Source organism: Acanthochromis polyacanthus, chromosome 23, assembly GCF_021347895.1.
Source record: "Acanthochromis polyacanthus isolate Apoly-LR-REF ecotype Palm Island chromosome 23, KAUST_Apoly_ChrSc, whole genome shotgun sequence".
Taxonomy (NCBI): domain Eukaryota; kingdom Metazoa; phylum Chordata; class Actinopteri; family Pomacentridae; genus Acanthochromis; species Acanthochromis polyacanthus.
Genome location: NC_067135.1, coordinates 16,979,535 through 16,996,742, shown reverse-complemented (window position 1 = coordinate 16,996,742; position 17,208 = coordinate 16,979,535). Strand labels below are relative to the sequence as shown.

Genomic DNA, 17,208 nt, shown 5'->3' with positions numbered 1-17,208 from the left:
AAGTGTTGGTTTAATTGTTTTGTTTTTTTTAATATTAATAGGTGTGATATGACTGAATACAAAAATACGGATGGAAGGGAGACATTCTACAAAATAGCCATGTGTAGTTTGCAATTAAAATCTTAATGTTGAAATATAGTTTGAGCTGTTGTTGTCACAAGTGGACCTCATTACTCTGCCAAGGAATGGCGGAGTTATGTGACTATCTGTCTGTCAGCAACATTACTAAAAAATGGATTTCTGCCACATTCCTGGGTGGAGTAATGAGTTGTAAGATGAGCAATAAATAAATAAAATCAGTCAAATCAATCAAAAGCCTGACTAAAAAGGTAGATCTTGAGTTTAAATGAACTGTTTTAGTCCTATTTTGTGGCACCCACCAACTCATGGGTCAAGTGTCTTTGTTTTTAGCGGCTAAATGCTCAACTGTAGTGAGCTGCCAACTTTGTCTACTATGTGGTTCTGTGCAGGTGGCATACAATGGGTGAATCAGAGCTCTTTACTGTTGAAATCTACTCTGTTGCAGCCTAAACATGAGCAGAAAGAAGCTAAAACAGCCCCCGTTTTAAAGCAGAACAGCACAGCTAGGTGCTAATTTTGAATTGTTTAACAGTGCAGCTTTAACAGTCTAGCCACATTCATGGAAAATTCTCCCATATTTGACTCGTTACTTTTCTTTGACATGAAAAAAGCATTACATGATGAAACCCATCCTCTTTTTTTTATTTTGCTTCTCCAATAACTGAACTCATCTCTCCATCTACACTGCTATTTTTGCCCTTTCTCCCACCATCCAGCGTAGCCACCAGAGGAAATGACATGTCTTCAAAGTCCTTAAGGCTGCTCTCTACTCATGTAATTGCAATAAACTTCTTTCAGCCAGGATGCAACTTGTAGACATGTCTGTTGGCAACAGCTGCCATGGTAACACAAAATGCAGCGCTCATTGTCTTGCTCTATTTCTCTCTGACTTGTCATTGAGTGAGGGTGGGGGAGGGGGAATGCCACACAAGTACAGAGGGTTGGAAAAGTGCTCCGTGAATTGTCGCGGAGTCACTGGGAAAGTTTTTAATTGAGAGCGAAATCCTCGGTGGATTGAGCAATTTATTTATTTATTTTTTGCGAAAGCTGCCGTGATGGGAGTGCCCTTTTGTGCGTTGTTTTGATTCCACAGGAAAGATGAAGACATCTACAGCGGGCTATTTATATGGGAAGATCTCCCTGTGTACCCGGTGGCACATGCACACTTTTTTTTTTCAGCTTCATTACCCTTACACAAGTGAAAATGGTCCTGTGGTGTTGTGTGGCTCAGTGGATGGAGCGTGGCTGTAGCACTGCAGCAGGCACCCAGAGGGAAACATTTTCACTCCTTCACGGGCAAAAGGGACAGAATCTTGCTCTTTGGCCTGCAAGATGTGCGATCTCAAAGGCCGTTATTATTCCTGTATTTTCAGTGTGACGTTTGGGATTGGACAAATCGGATTTAAACACACTGTAGCATCCACACTTGCCACTTTAATGGGTAGTTTTCCTGAAAAATATTTAAATTAATCTTGGGAAGAGAAGGGAATCATTTTTATTTGAGGTCTCTCCGGGCTAAGGTGAAACACTTTTGTTTAGCAGAAAACAAAAATCTCCAAATAACCCCGGATTTGTGTTTGTACTGAGCTGATTGAATCAATGCAAAACTCAACTGATCTTTAAAATCTGAAGAGTTTGCTATAGCCTAACGCGTTTAATCTTTCTCATTTTCAGCTACAGTAGCATAACATAGCAAGTATGTAACATAGCAATGGCACTGGAGAATTACAATGCTTTCTGATTACCCATGGAAAAAAAAAAAAGATACAGGTTGGGAGCTGTTGTGACAGGAAGGGTGGCACTGCCCTTTGTACTTAATGCATTCACCAACTGATCACATCAAGCCTGACCACAAAGGAACATGGCTTGGCATATCAGATTCAGAATCCAGTCTGGGAGCAATTAGACCTGTCAGTTAGTGCGTCCTGGTGTCAGATTCAAAAAGCCACCGCAACTCCTGATGCTTGTGAATACCTCACAGCTTTATAATGGGACCGCGTATTATTCTTTGTAAAGTTTTCTGCAACCAGGTTGTTCGAGGGTTTAAACCAATTATGTGTGATTGCATTAAAACGGAGCGGCGACAAAATAAAAACCTCTTCATCCTAGATGTTTTAAGTTTTTCCTCTGCTCATTATAGACATGATTTAACACCTGTATTCCAAAAGTAAGTATTGTAAGTACCGTCTAGTTATCAATAATTAAGTCCTAGAGAGCTTCTTTTTTTTTTAACATCATAAGTGGAAAATATTTCAAAGGTTTCTCTCCTCTGTGTTCTCTAGAACTGTGTCAAGATGGCCTTTCACAGCTCATAGCCCCTCATTTTCATTCACAGCTGCTCTACTTGAGAATAGAAGACAGTAATGAGATCATGCCAAATCTAAATCTAAAATTATCCGCCATTACACACAGGACAATAATTCACATTCACACATACGCCGCGTTTCGGTCTCATGTATTATGCATGTATGCTCTGTCTTTGGCCATAAGCAACCCCAGAAGCCTCTCGTTCACCCAAATAAACAGGCCGACCAGCAAACACAATGAATTACTCATGATTCATTAGCAATTAATGGCCCTCGTTCTCTGCTTTCATTTCCAATTAGGAGAGCTGAGGGGACTAAATATGTCTGTTGTGAGTGAGAGAACGAGCTCGCAGTCATGCTCTGTTTCTCCGTCTTGTAACTGCCTGTTTATTGTTTATTCCATCGCTGACATTTGTTGTGTCTTTGTGCACTGAGTGGAGATTGGTGTGCGCATATGTGCGCCGGAATTTTTGTTTTTTTTTTCATGTCAACTGTTCAGGAACTAAAGCATAGCCTGACAGCCGTGCATTTTTGAATATATATTTAATCGAGAAACATTCCATAAACCAGAGGGTTGTATGAATCTATGAGCAGATGTCTGTTTGTGTGACTGTGAGCTCTTATTGACGACTGTGTCTTCCTGTTTGCCAGGACAGCACCGCTCCCTCGGCCCCAGTATTTCCAAAGTGCGGAGTTTGAAGTATGACAGCAGTATCTGGAGCAACGAGCTAGTGGAGGTAAATATGATGTGTGTGCAACTCGCATCTTTGTCCTCAAGAAACAATATTCAGGTCACTCCAGAATTGGAGGGCATTTTATGTCCCACCCATCAAATTTCAAATAATCCATCTACAAAATACTAAAACATGCAGTTGTTGTGTAAATGTACTTGTTCCGAGACCAAAACTAAAAAAGTAGGAGAAAAGAATGTTTGAAAATATTTTTAAAAATACCAAATTAGCCTGGAGTTCCTCCTAAAATGCTGTTTTTCTCTTGTCCTACCCCCCGATGACCAACTTGAATCTCAAATAAAACAGTTAAAATTAAATTTAAATCTCATTTATTTTATTGGTATTATTTTTTTTTTCATTGATGTCTCTTGTAATTGTGGGAACATTTTTTTTTACTCAACATAATATTTTTTAAAAATAATTATGCGTGAAATTTGTGTCTCACAACATGACTCCAACCCTGTTAGCATAACCTTTTTAGCTGATAGAAGAAGAAAATAATGAATCGCATGATATACTGGAATTTACATCATCAAACAGTTTTCCAAAAGAAGAGGTAGAGCAAAGCTACGTCTTTTCCGCTCTTTTTCATATTTTCGTAACCTTGTCAGCCTTGGTTGAGTGCCTCACTCTACCTCATATTATCAGGATAAGACAAATTCTTTTCTTTTATCTTGACTTTTTTTCCATCAGTAAGTTTGTCCTCTTGGTCAGCAGTAACAGCTAGCTAAATATCTAGCTTCTGCTGCTGAGAAAAAGCTAACATTAGCATGGATTAGCAACCCTGTTACTGTGATTAGAGTAGAGTTAGCAAACAACACATAAAACATGGAATAAAAATGGTACCATTGATGTGTACGCTGAGCTAATCAAGCTTTGGATAGTTTATTACCTATTATTGATGAATATGGAGCAGAAAATTGGAAAAGAGGAGGTTTATTTTTCAAAATGTTGAAGCCCAAATGTCCTCCAGTTCTGGAATGACCCTTTATTTTTCCCCAGTAATGAATTTTCCCAAGTCCAAACCCTACATTTTAATGTATTTCCCCACAGCCTTCTTACCAATGTGCTAACTATTTTGCCTATGATGAATTTCATCATAATGAAGGGATGATGAATTTGTCAAAGTGTTTTGATGTATTACCTCAAGAAAATAACCGCTGTGGTGACTTAATTGTGTTCATTAAATCAAGATGTTCTGTTGTTTGGGCTTGCGCAGATGTTGGTTGCAAATAATGGTAATTACTCGTCACATAATTCTCACTTGAATGTGTCCTTTGCACGTGTTTTCCAACCCTCCAGCTCTTCCTTAAGGTGGGGAACAGGAATGCCAACAGTTTCTGGGCTGCTAATCTCCCTCTGGAGGAGGATCTCCACAGCGGCGCCTCCGCAGAACAGCGCGCCACGTTCATCCGCAGGAAGTACAGGGAGAGGAAGTACCGGCGGGTCCTGGAGGACATTCAAGACCTGGAGCAGCTCAACCAGGTACAGATGTCATGGGGATACTTGAGCAGAAGAAACGGCACTGAAACTGATGCTGTAGAAATCGTTTCGAGGTGTTTCGCTAGCATGGTGGTGTGCTTGTTCAGATCATGTCGGAGCTGCCCCGGTCTTCTTTGCTTTTCAAATTAGTTAGTTTGTTCACATCACATGTAGTGCAAAGCATTCGTCTGAGTTTTAAGCATTTTAAGACGACAACTCTCTGGCTTTGGAGGTGCTTATAGGGGTCTTGTTGCTGTTTGATACTCCTGGTTTTTAAAAAAAACTCAGAGGAAAGACTGCTACAAGCAGATAGAAGCAACAAACTGAACTTTAGCTCCTGTTACCATTTTGTCCCCCAAAATAAACTCCGAAATTGCATTCATTGTTGGTGATTAATCGGATCCGTCTTTCTCCGTCTTGATCGGAGTAAAACTACATTTTCATGGATGTTTCAGTTCGTAGTAGGTGGCGGATTGTAGCGAAAAGTGAATTTGTTGCAATTGTCTTGTTTTGCTCTCGCTGATGTTTGGAAAAAGCCTTCACACAACTCCAAGAACTATTGCTTGTGCATGCCTATCCGTTAATGCAGTGGCATCCAATGTAGACTTCTTCATTGTTGAAAGTGACATGGAAGTGTTGCTGGGTATGTGGCTACCAAGGCAACCTTTATGAAAAAGAAAAAAAAGGGGCTATATTTAGGTCAGAAACTCGTGATGCATGTGTGGTCAGCAATGTTTATCTATCTGTGGTCAGACTTTTTTATTTCCCTACTTTAAATAGTCTCTTACACTTGCAGTGAAAGTGAAAAAAACTGAATAAATACTACTGATCAGGAGTTACCAAGGGAGAAAAAAAACTTGCCTTTGATTTCTCTTACCAACTTGTTTGCTTTCTCACAACAGCTGCATACTGTATGCGCTTTTCTGGAACTTCCCTGCTTTTCTTAGCTGAGCAGATGTGGTGCAGATACAGTAGATCCACAGATGACTCCTTCCCTAGTCCTCAGCACACAGCCATATCCTGAACATTAATGTTTTTGTTGACTTTGTCTTTAAGTGACAACTCGTACATACAACCTACATCAGTCTGCTGGCTTGTGTCAGAGGGTGGTTTCATTCTGCAGTACTGCACTCTCTGCCTGTAGTGCATTTCAGATAAAGCATCCATTAGATTTGTCCACTGTGTGCACAAATGTCTGTGTTGATACCTGATTGGAGTGTCAGACTATCTACTTTTTGTAGGACCCACTGCTGAATAGCCAAATGTCTTTTCTTGCTAGCTAGCAACAAGAAATGTAATGTTCCATATGCCAGTTATTGTTTGCTGTGCCATTGTTCCACTGCCTTTCTTTTAACTTTGATGCTCTGATATTGTTCAGATGCATTGTTTTTTAGACAATAACATCAGGAGTTTGTGTTCTTTGGCAGAGTTAGTGGTGTTAATGTTCTTCTAGCTGCATCTTTCAAATACAGCACACAACAAAACTGAGTAGACCTTTGTGCAAAATCACTTATCACTTTATATATATATATATATATATATATATATATATATATAGCCTAATCTTGGTCTAATTTTAACTAATCTTTAGAGGAAAAAGTAACACAAGTTCCCTAAACATATACACTACTGTTCAAAAGTTTGGTTACTTAGCCACACATTGCTAAGTCATTTAGCAATGTCTTTACTTTTTAAAGAAAAAGTTTTTTTTTAAAGAAAAAAGAAAATGAAGATAACATTAAATGAATCAGAAATACAGTCTAGACATTGTTAATTTGGTGAATGACTCTTCTACCTGTAAACGGCTGATTTTTAATGGATTATCTCCATAGGGGTACAGAGGAACATTTCCAGCAACCATCACTCCTGTGTTCTAATGCTACATTGTGTTAGCTAATGGTGTTGAAAGACTAATTGATGATTGGAAAACCCTTGTGCAATTATGTTAGCATATGATTAAAAGTGTGAATTTCATGGAAAACATGAAATTGCCTGGTTGACCCCAAACATTTGAATGGTACAGCCTTCATCTGTACCTTCAAGAGAAATGGTCCTTGTTGCACACCTTCAGCTAAATCCAATGTACCCGAAAAGCCCACATTTTCCTGACCTCCTGACCGTCAGCAAATCTGCACTTTAAGCTTAAAGATGCCAAAGGGGAAGTTTTATCGATCTCAAGTATAGGCATGTTGGCATTGAGGCCTCCAGCTTTAGAGTTTATTGTTGCTGCAAACAGGGTCCTGCCTCTTTGGCTTCCCTTTAAAAACAGAGTCTTAAAAGCACAAAGCGGCGAAGAAGTTTCCGCCTGCCTCAGCGTTTACGTAGATCAGGCCAATTGTATTGTTTTCCTGTGTGGAAAGAGAGGAATGGAAATGTAAGACGGAGAGAGGGAATGAGGTGAGAAAGTAAGGAAGAGATATACTAGCTAGCTAAGTGGAAAAGTGGATTAGGATCCACAACAGAAACGCTTGGGTTGGTTTTATTGCGGCTTTGCTGGCTTTTGCGTGTGTGTGTGTGTGTGTGTGTAAGCGAGTGTGTGGTTGGGTACATGCGTGTGAACATGTGTGCTGCTCTACTTGGGATGTGTGAATTTGCTGTTCTAGTGGGAGTTTTTTACAGGGTGGTGTAGGAGAGGAAGTGTGACAGACGCAGAGAGTGTGGCTGCCTAAAAGGGTCTGGCCGGTGCAGAAGTGTGTGTGTGTGTGTGCATGATAAAAATAAAGGGAGAGAAGAAGAAGAAGAAGAAGAAGAAGTAGGGAGGGAGGGAGAAGGTGGAAGTGGGTGGTTGTGTTTGCTTTATTGCTGTCTGGTCTGCCTTGTATAAATGGGCTCAACAGATCTGATAGAGATCAATGCGCAGTAGAGCCAATATACACACAAGGTTATGTGTGTGCTAAAATTGAAACCCTTCATCAAAATAATTCAACTTATCTTCACATAAAGTAGCAATAAAAGCCCGAAGAGAGCGCAGAACTCCTCCAAGGCTCTTCAATCGTTGTCATTTCCGACATCTGAAATCTTGAAAAAATTTGTGGCAGAAATTACGTCAATGTAAAATGTGGCCATTTAGTATAGAGGTGTGTCTTATGCATGTTTGCGTTATGCACAAATACTGAATCATGTGACCTAAATATGTAGGCGGCGGTGGGAATTAATGGGACTCAGAAACACCCCCACCTGATAAGTCCGTAGTGGTGGATTTGTAGTAGGATCGTAATCATATGATCATCAGCAGTCAGCTGGCGTAATATTCACTTGTCATAGTTACGCTGACACTGTGATGTTATCTCGCGATGATACAGAAATCTGTAACAAATCTGTGGATCCAGACTATAAACCGCATCACTGCCAAAATCTAACCAGTTGGTCCTTGTGTAATTTTTGACCTTCCCCGAAAATTTCATCCAAATCTGTTCGTCTGTTTTTGAGTAATGTTGCTAACAGACAGACAGACAGACAAGCGTACGCCGATTTTCACATAACACCGTTGTTCCTTGGCGGAGTAATTAATCACAAGCAATGTATGAAAAAAGACACACAAAGTATTTTTAACATAAGCAAGGACACACTGAGTCTAATCTCATTGGACACGTTCCAGTTTTGTGTCACATTTGCTTACTGTAACAGAAGAATTAATATGAAAAAATAAAAGTTATATAAAACCTATTCCTTCGGGGATCCTCTGTGGAACAAAGACTGGCAATTTCCTCGTTGACATTCATGCAATTTTGAAATCATCTGATGGCATTCTAACAGATTTTATGGGCTCAAGGGTCATGAAACTCACTCACTGCATACGGTAAATCGTTATCGTTTGAAGTGTCGTCTCAACTAATGAAAGACAAGATGGCGAAGTGATTAATGCGACACTGCGTCAGCGTGTCCTTACAGAATCTCAACCGCATTGTGCTTATTGTGTGGGGATGTTTCTATTCAGCGTCTTTCTTTTTTTTCTTCATTTCGTGCCCTCTCCATCCCACTCTCTGTGCTTCTTACTCCCATGTTCCCCATTAGAAGCTCATATCCCAGTGACCTCCACGGAGTCTCCGCAGACCACGCGACCTAGAGAGGGAGGTGTCAAAGGACCTTCTTATATCATTACACACCCTCTCACACACACACACACACTCACACAAAGCCTCTTGTGGCTACAGTAATTGCTATGACATGGAAGGTCATTTCCAGAGACGATGCGAAATAAGGCCAGGTTGCATGGGACTATTTTGCCATAATCTGACCCCCATCTTGTGTGCGAGAGAGGAAAAGACAAAGAGAGAATAAACTAAAGATGCCTTTCTGCAGATTAATTTTCACTTGATGTTTATGAAGAAACCGAGCACAGAGGTAAACAGTAATGGATGTCTCTGCTTGGGACACGAGACATCTTTATCTCAGTGCTGGCCCTTTGTAGAGGTGTGCAGGTTATATAGACAGGTAGTTGTGTGTATATGCACAGTCTCACCGTGCCTCACTTTCAGACGGATATTGCTTGTTTGTGGCAAATCGATGCAGCCTACTGACTCGGCCCAAGCCTGATGAAAGGAGAGGTTGTCCGTTGAAATTCTGCTATTTGCCACTCGACTCCTCCGCTGATCCACTTTGTTGCGGGTCATCGTGCATGATGCCACATCAATTGACTGGAGCGATAGAAAGAGACAGACAGACAAAGAAAATATTTTCTTCGGTCAGACTGTGCTCTTCTAGCCTTTTTATCTTGCTTCTCTTAGCTATGACCAGGTAAGTCATTTAAACAAAGCACGTCTGCATGGCTAGACATGCTGTATGAGTAAGCTCTTTGCAATTACTAAAGCAAGAGCTCACCATTAGTTGTAAATGTGGAATCAAAAGTTTGTTTAATAGGCCCCAGATCCATCCTCAATGCCTGAAGTTAATGCAGAGGTGCCTCACACAGCAGTACTTCTCCTGTCCGCTGGATGCTGGCACTAAAGAACATTCAGGCTGTGTATAGATCAAGGTGAAAGTTCCTTTTAAACAGACTTTACAGAAGGAGACAGGCAGAAGAAGCGAGACTCACAAGAAGTTAGTATCAACTCTCTTTCTCTTATCTCTCAGTGAAAGTTTTAAAAGATCTTCTTCCATTAAAGAGATCTTAAACATTATGCACCAGCGTTTGGGATGTCTTTGAGTGACAGGTGTCTCAGCCTATCATAGTCTGCTGTGGTGGTTTTTCACTTGTCCCAGGCTTCCTCTCTGGGGGCATTTAGATAGATAGATGGGTCGGTAGATAGGTAGAATATTTTAAACCTGGAATGGAGCTGTTAGGATCACAAAATTTTAGTTGCCAATGACTTGTCAAATAATTAACTTAATTAATTAACCAAGAAGAACAAAACACAACAGATTTTGAAAAGATTCAGCCCTCCTTCTGCAGCTCTTCCCTCCCCTGTGTTTCAGCCACTCCCACCAGATGATTCAAACATGCTACGCTAGTCAAGCTAAAAATGTTAACATGAGGCATCACACGCTTACTGCAATTTTTGTTATTTATGCTATTTCACCCAATTCAGGTAAAGTCCTGCCTAGTTTCCTCTCAGACCACTTGAATCACAAAAGACTGGAGAGGTAACATGGAAGTTGCTGACAAATTATGCCTGTTCCAGCTTTAAAGATAGTGCTGCAGATTGTTTTTATAATAAGCTTTGGTTTGTTTTGATTTTAGCACAGAATTTTGGTTCACTTTGAAAATGTTCTTCTATACATACTCTGCTGTTCAAAAGTTTGGAGTCAAAGGAATTTCAGTTTATTCATGAAAACTCACACTTTCGTTCATGTGCTAGCATAATTGCACAAGTTTTTTTTTAATCATCAATAAACGTTTCAACAAGATTAGCTAACACAATGTAGCATTAGAACACAGGAGTGATGGTTGCTGGAAATTGGCTTCTGTAGCCCTCTGTAGGGTTTCCATTTAAAACCAGCCATTTCCAGCTAGAATAGTCATTTACCACATGTCTAGACTGTATTTGATGAATTTAATGTTTATGACTTTATTTGATAAAGTTATGTTTATTTACAGAGTTGATAATTAATATAACACAGTTAAAGAATGCACTTTATTTTAGTATTCACATAAGTAGTGAGTCAGTTGAACTTTGGGACTCCATTACCCATGATGCTCAGGTTCAAGCAAGGAATGTTGGGAGTCAACAGTTTAGTTTATGCTAGTAGGAAGTTATACTGTGCAATGAGCTGAAGTTGCTGTTCGCTTGTTTTCACTAAAGCAGTTAACGAAACAGAAGTCCAGACTCTTGTGTATTATTTTGAACGTCACTGTGGAAGCCGCTACAATGTTATCCTCATTGAAAAAACTGCTTTGCTTTCAAAAATAAGAACATTTCTAAGTGACTCAAGCTTTTGAGCAGTAGTGTATGTTAGACATAGTAGCCAAACAGATCTTCATTTACCTTGTGCCCTTGTTTAAATGCAAGTGTGCTTTTTTGGATGTAAGTACTTTGAGAGCAAAGAAAACACCAATGTTTAATTACTTCTACATGTACACATACTGGACAAATAAAGCAGACTCTGATTCTGAAAATATATGCTCCGTGGGGGTCTGTGGTGTTTGGCTTGCAACTGTGTCCATCATGTTAATGTCAATAAGTCCTCCATGAAGTCGAATTGTTAAGCGCCTCGAGATGAACAGCTGGTGCCATTAAACCGCTGCAGATGAAGGGAGCTCAGATGGGAAAAAATAATGTGGATGTAGAGACTGGAACGTGACATTTGTGCTGGTCCCATCCAGCTGTTTGAGTTAAACGGAAACGATTATGCAAAATAATTACAGTGAGCTCAAATAATTGCTACTGGGAAACTGTGTATTAACAGTGAAGACCACAATCTTCTGTTCTTAAAGCAGCACACTACCAATTTTACACAGAAAGGTCTGGTTTTATATTACGATTTGATATAATGAAATTGTCTTGACTTACGCTTGAGGCTTCAGATATTTAGCAAACAACCCGTGTTGAAGAAAAATGGGGTTTGAAAGATGAGGGCGTTTACTGGAACAGGCTGAAGATGACTTTATGAAGTTCTGCAAATTAGAGGATCCAATAGGATGTAGCTGCAGAACATCTCAGCTTTGCTATTCTGATTGTTTTAAATTCAGTATTTGGGCTTCATGAAAGTCTCTTTTAAAGGTTGTCTGTGCAACATTCAGAACCACTGGATGTCGCTAAAGCACCAGCATCTTAGACCAAAACACAACCACAAAGGAGAGCCAACAAAAAACAATCCAGCCTTGACTATTAGCATACTCTTGCATTGTAAAACTGAACAGTCGTAGGATCTTTTGTCAACTCCAATTTACCTGTTTCTCCTTTCTCCACTTGTCGGTTTCACTCTCTGGGCTTCTGTTTTCGGGGTTTGTTAAACTGGAGTGGAACCATGAATGGCCTGCTCAAGACATAGCATGGAGAGGACTGATGTGGCTAACAGGAAACCCCGAGAATAAAACACATGGAAGAGCAAAGGAGAGCTTAAAAACACTGAACTGAAATGAAACAGGCTCCTAAAAATCAGGCAAATGGCATAAATGTCGTACTTTGTTTTAAAAGTCTTTGTTTTTGGGGGGGCATCAGCCGAACGCTGGACCGCACTTTCGCTTGACTGGCAGCCAAAATACAGAAGAGAAAAGCTCGGATTACAGCGCACACAGAGCGAGTGTGACTTACTTCTCTGCCAAGGAATGAAGTCACACTTACTTCACTAAATCTGTACATAGCAGATAGCTGTTTACTGCTATATTAATGATGTATTTGTGTTAAAAATGTTGCACCTTTAATTTATGTTAAGTTATGCTGTAGTTCTGTCGGTTTGCAACTGTTATTTAAAGCATCACAGTGACAAGTGGTGATATAAAGTGACTTTATTTTTATTTTCATGACATAATATACAGTGTGTGTGTGTGTGTGTGTGTGTGTGTGTGTGTGTGTGTGTGATGTGCTCTGTATGGTCTGCTGCTTTCCTTTTGCTCACTCTGTTGTTCCTCATGTCTTTATTCCCACATTTCTGCTCTTGGAAATTGTTAGCTTCATTATATTTAATATGGCCCATTTGTCCTGTTCTTATTTGCTATATTCCTCTTTTCACAGGGATTTGAGTTTTAATGATTCCCACAGGGAGCATTAAAGTTTGATCATATTTTAACTTCTCTTTGGAGATCAGCGGGTGGAACTCAGTTCTAAACTTTATATGGTTTTCTGACGCCGCTTTATAGACTCTTTGTCCTCTATCAACTCAACGGCGTTCGCACATAGACACACACAGCAACGCCAAACGGCTTCTCCCGCACCGGGAAGTGAAACCGCGCTTGCGTTTTCATGGATTTTTACCGCTTCATTGTCTGGAATGACAGATTTTTAAAGGTATTAATCCAAGTATTGAAAACTAGCTTGAAATCCAATGAGCTGCTCCTCCACTTGTTCAGTCTTTTATTAAGCTATCACAGCAGGAAATGTTAAGTGAAAGGTGGGCTTTCATTTAAAAGATTTGCAGCCGCTATAAATCAGCCTCCAGAATTGGAATCACAAACATGCCGAAATAAGAAATAAAATATTATCCTGTGTTCTTAAAGAATGTTATAAACGCTGGTGAGACCTCAAGGGACCCATGGTGAATGTAAAGACCAAGCGCAAAGAAGCTCTCGATGTACCCTTATGTTGTTTTATATGTGCAGGCGCTGTGTGCAGCTGTGGTGATGCCTGACGTGCTGCAGACCATGGCGCTCGTGTTCAGTGGGGCAGATGTTATGTGTGCCACCGGGGATCCAACCTTCTCCACCCCATACCTCTTGGCTCAGCGTGCCGGACAGAAGCTACAGATGGAGTTCCTGCACCAGAACAAACTATCTGGTAAGCAAATGTGTGTGCCCTCCTTGGCTACGGTGTGTATTTGTTCTTTTAAAACCAATACAGAAAGGTAAAAATACTCCATTGCATGTGCGCTGAAAAGCCCTGCTTGAGTAAAAGTAGATAAATAACAGCAAAATGTAGCACAAATAATATACAGCGGCAAGATAAAGGATGTAAAATGTGAACCTTTTGGAACTTCATGGTTTTCTGCAATAATTTGTCATAAAATGTGATTTGATCGTCATCTAAATCAAGGGTATTGACGCGTATAATATGCCTAAAATAATGACACAAAACAAATTCTGATCTTTCATGTCTTTTTTGAGAGCAACCATAAAAATCTCATGGTGCTAGTGGAAAAAGTATGTGAACCAAGCTGCCAAATATCTGTAGGGGTGTAGAGAGCACAATGTTTCCCTTGAAAAGCAGTGGAGTGGAAGGGAAAGTAGCACCACATTTAAAGTGAAGTACCTCAACATTGCTCTTATGTTATAGCATAATAGCACATACAGGGGCAGATTTCTCAAACATCCTTTTTTCTTCTGAAACCTCAAGCCTGTGTTTTCCCACTGAGGTAAGCAGGTGAATTCATTGGCTGAACTACGCTTGCTAACTGCTAACTTTATTTGAAATGGATTTTTTGATGTTTCCAGCTTGCTCGCAAAATAAACCCGCAAACTAATGCAGTTATTACCTGTTTGATCCCAGCATGCCACGCTACTTATCCAGGCAACATCCAGGCTGTCTGTTCTTGTATGTTTGTCTTTAATTGGGTGATTAAACCCCCCACCCTCTTTGATTGTATGTTTTTTTTACTGCACATAATCTTCCATTTAATAGCAATGGGAATAAGAGCAGTAGCCAGAGCACAGAAAACTTTTCCATGGTCAGTGTTCAGCCCAGGTGAGGTGCTGTGCCACAAAAATCAGCTATGAAACAGAATAACAGATTCTGGCCAGAACTTAAAAAAAAAAAAATCCGACATGCTCTCATAAATCTGTGAAAAAAACCTTTAAACTAGGTGTACAAGTTGGACTTTTACAACCATCGGCGCCACATATATTCTGCCCATTGTCTTTATACTTTAACAAGCCAATCATGTTTAAAACTCATACTCACCGCTGTGCTGCCACATTCATAAAAGCACAGTGGGAGTTTTTTTCCCCCTTTGCCATGAATAGGAAATGAAGGCAGAAAAACCCACAAATTTGAAGCCAGCGAGTTTTAAGTTAAAAGTTCTGTCTCTCTCTCTCTCCCTCGCTCTCTCTTTTTTTCCTACATCTCTGTCTCTCTCTCCGACTTTCCCCACCTCGCCTTTGTATTACCCACCTCATATTCCCGGCATCGGAGGCACGGCACAGATGTGCTGTGTCGTGTAGCTTCCTCATGATGGGTGTGTTTTGTTTGTGTGCTTCCACACAGGGCTGATGATGAGAATGTATTAGATTAAAGGAGCGAGAGAGGCCGTCGGCTGGGGCCGGGGGGAGACTTTCTCCGGGACTGTATTTTACATAATGTATGCGCCGCATCTGTGTACACTCGTCGGCACCGAGCCTGTTAGGGACTCGCTAATTGCTAGTATGGGTCACCTGGTCACCATGGTGATGGCCATTACTTGGAGGTGTGTTAGAAGACACACATGCTGACAGGCAGACAAACACACACTCTTTCCCATGTGTGGTATTGTCCATCTGAAATGTGCAGCTTCCAGGCAGTGTCTATATGTTCATTATACAGCTGGAAGTTGTAGAGCTTATCATTAACAAACAAACAAATGTGGACCAGAGTTTTTCTGTAGATGGATGTCCAGTTAAACTGGCCAACTACTGTGGACAGGCAGGACCTGGGTCAGCGAGGTTACTGAGAACCCAAATGTTACTGTGACAGATTGACACTGCTCTTTGGCTGCAATGGAGATCTTGCCTCAGGGACAATAGTCAGAGCAGCACTTTGCAAGCTGGGACTAAATGACCAAGTGGCCACAAGGAAGCTACTCCTAAAAGTGATGTTAAACCTCGGCAAGATGCCACCTTAAGGGTGCTATCTTGTTTTTGTAAAAAGTGTAGGACTGGCACAATCAATCATGCATTGCCTGACACACACAAACATTATAATTCCCTTTTCAATAATTAGGTGTTTACAATATGTTATTTTTGGGAGGTTTTTGTTGTTTTTTTAGAGTGGTTTCCAATTAACAGTAATCAGTGAAACCACAAAGTGATATACATTTGCAGTAATAATGAAAATCCTAATATCAAAATGTAAAATGATACAAATGGAAAAACAGAACTTTATATATTTGTGCTTTGTGTATTTGATTAAAAGAGAATTTTGTGATGGATGGATGCATAGATGGATGATGGATGCATGGATGGAGTGCTTTATTAGTCCCTTAAGGGACTAATAAACACAACTTGCTTAGAGTAGACTTGAAAAACAGGAAAATATTTATAATTGGATTTAGCTGCTAAGAGCAGCTGCTCAGTTGGAACAGATGCCAACAAATTATCGGTCTAGAACATCTCATCTCTAGAATATATTTATATTTAAAATGCTCTTGGAAGTATATAATTAGAGTCCTGCTGCTCCTGAAGCCATTAACATCTTTAGCATCTTTGGCTACTCTCTGCTGACAAATACTCAGCTCCTGGCATGTGTTACCATTTTTAAATCCTGGTTTAGCATGAGCGTGGGCCTTAGGCAACTTGCTAAACCAACCAGGTGCCAGGTACTTTTTAGCATTTTTATGCTGCAGAGTTCTACAATGTTGCTAACGGACAAACAAGCAGACAAACCAACGCTGATCGTGACATAACTCCACTGCGTTCCTTGGTGGAGTAACAATGGATGACCAATAAATCATTCACGTTTCTTATCCTGCTATTTACAACTTTCCTGAATTAAGCTTTATTAAACTAAAAGAAAGGATTGGATTAGCCCACAAGGTGACCATCCACACTCAGATGCGGCAGATGATCGCAATGTTTCACTGTAGACGTGCTCATTTTTAAGACACCACTCAAGTCTATTAAAGACCACATATGTGAAACTGGAAATACAGAAAGTCTTTTTCAATATCCTGAAATACCAGCCCAGTTCCTCCTGAAATTATATTCATGTTTGATAGTTCTACATCTCCACAATTTATGTTCAGTAAAAGCATCGAGTACAAATACAGGAAACATTGTGCCTTACTGTATTTTAGTATGACAGGAAGTAAGGGCATGGGAGCTATAGTGGTTGTGTTGCGCATTGGAAGTTCACACCCTGCCACAGCCAAGCAGTTAATATTGGCTTTCTTCTTGGTTTTTTTTTTTTCATGAACAACTTCAACCAAATGTTTAAGATGTCCAATTCAGCCAGAACCATATAGTTGTAGCTATTGTGTGTAAACGGTTTATTATTTTAGTGATATCTATATGTACATTTGATGGGTATGATTCAGCTCTACTATATAGATGACAATATGCACATATGTCCTCAAGAATTAAAAATAAGAGGATAAAAGCAGACTATATTGCTGTGTCTGTTAGTCATTCCATATTGTAAAAAGAAGAGCTAATGTGCTGAAAAGATTAAGGCTTCCCACAAAGTACTGTCCAGATTCCTGTCTTGTGACATTTCTCTACTGTTGGGCACATTGTCACAGCACACAAAGCTGTGGAAAGTGGTGTCTGCAGTGTTTTTGTGCACGCGGCCCCCCGAGTTTTCAGACAGACTTGTGAAATTTTTGAT

The 17,208-nt window shown here is 40.1% G+C and overlaps 1 protein-coding gene across 2 annotated transcripts in view; it reads left to right on the top strand.

The window, feature by feature from the left end:
• The window catches only part of arap2 (ArfGAP with RhoGAP domain, ankyrin repeat and PH domain 2), a 221,349-nt gene that overhangs the window by 116,242 nt on the left and 87,899 nt on the right, over positions 1–17,208 (top strand). For both annotated transcript variants that reach the window (XM_051944258.1, XM_022200496.2), the window contains exons 12-14: positions 3,039–3,124; positions 4,421–4,603; positions 13,299–13,473. In XM_051944258.1, coding sequence (XP_051800218.1) covers positions 3,039–3,124; positions 4,421–4,603; positions 13,299–13,473 — 444 coding nt within the window. The remainder of the gene's footprint in view (positions 1–3,038; positions 3,125–4,420; positions 4,604–13,298; positions 13,474–17,208) is intronic.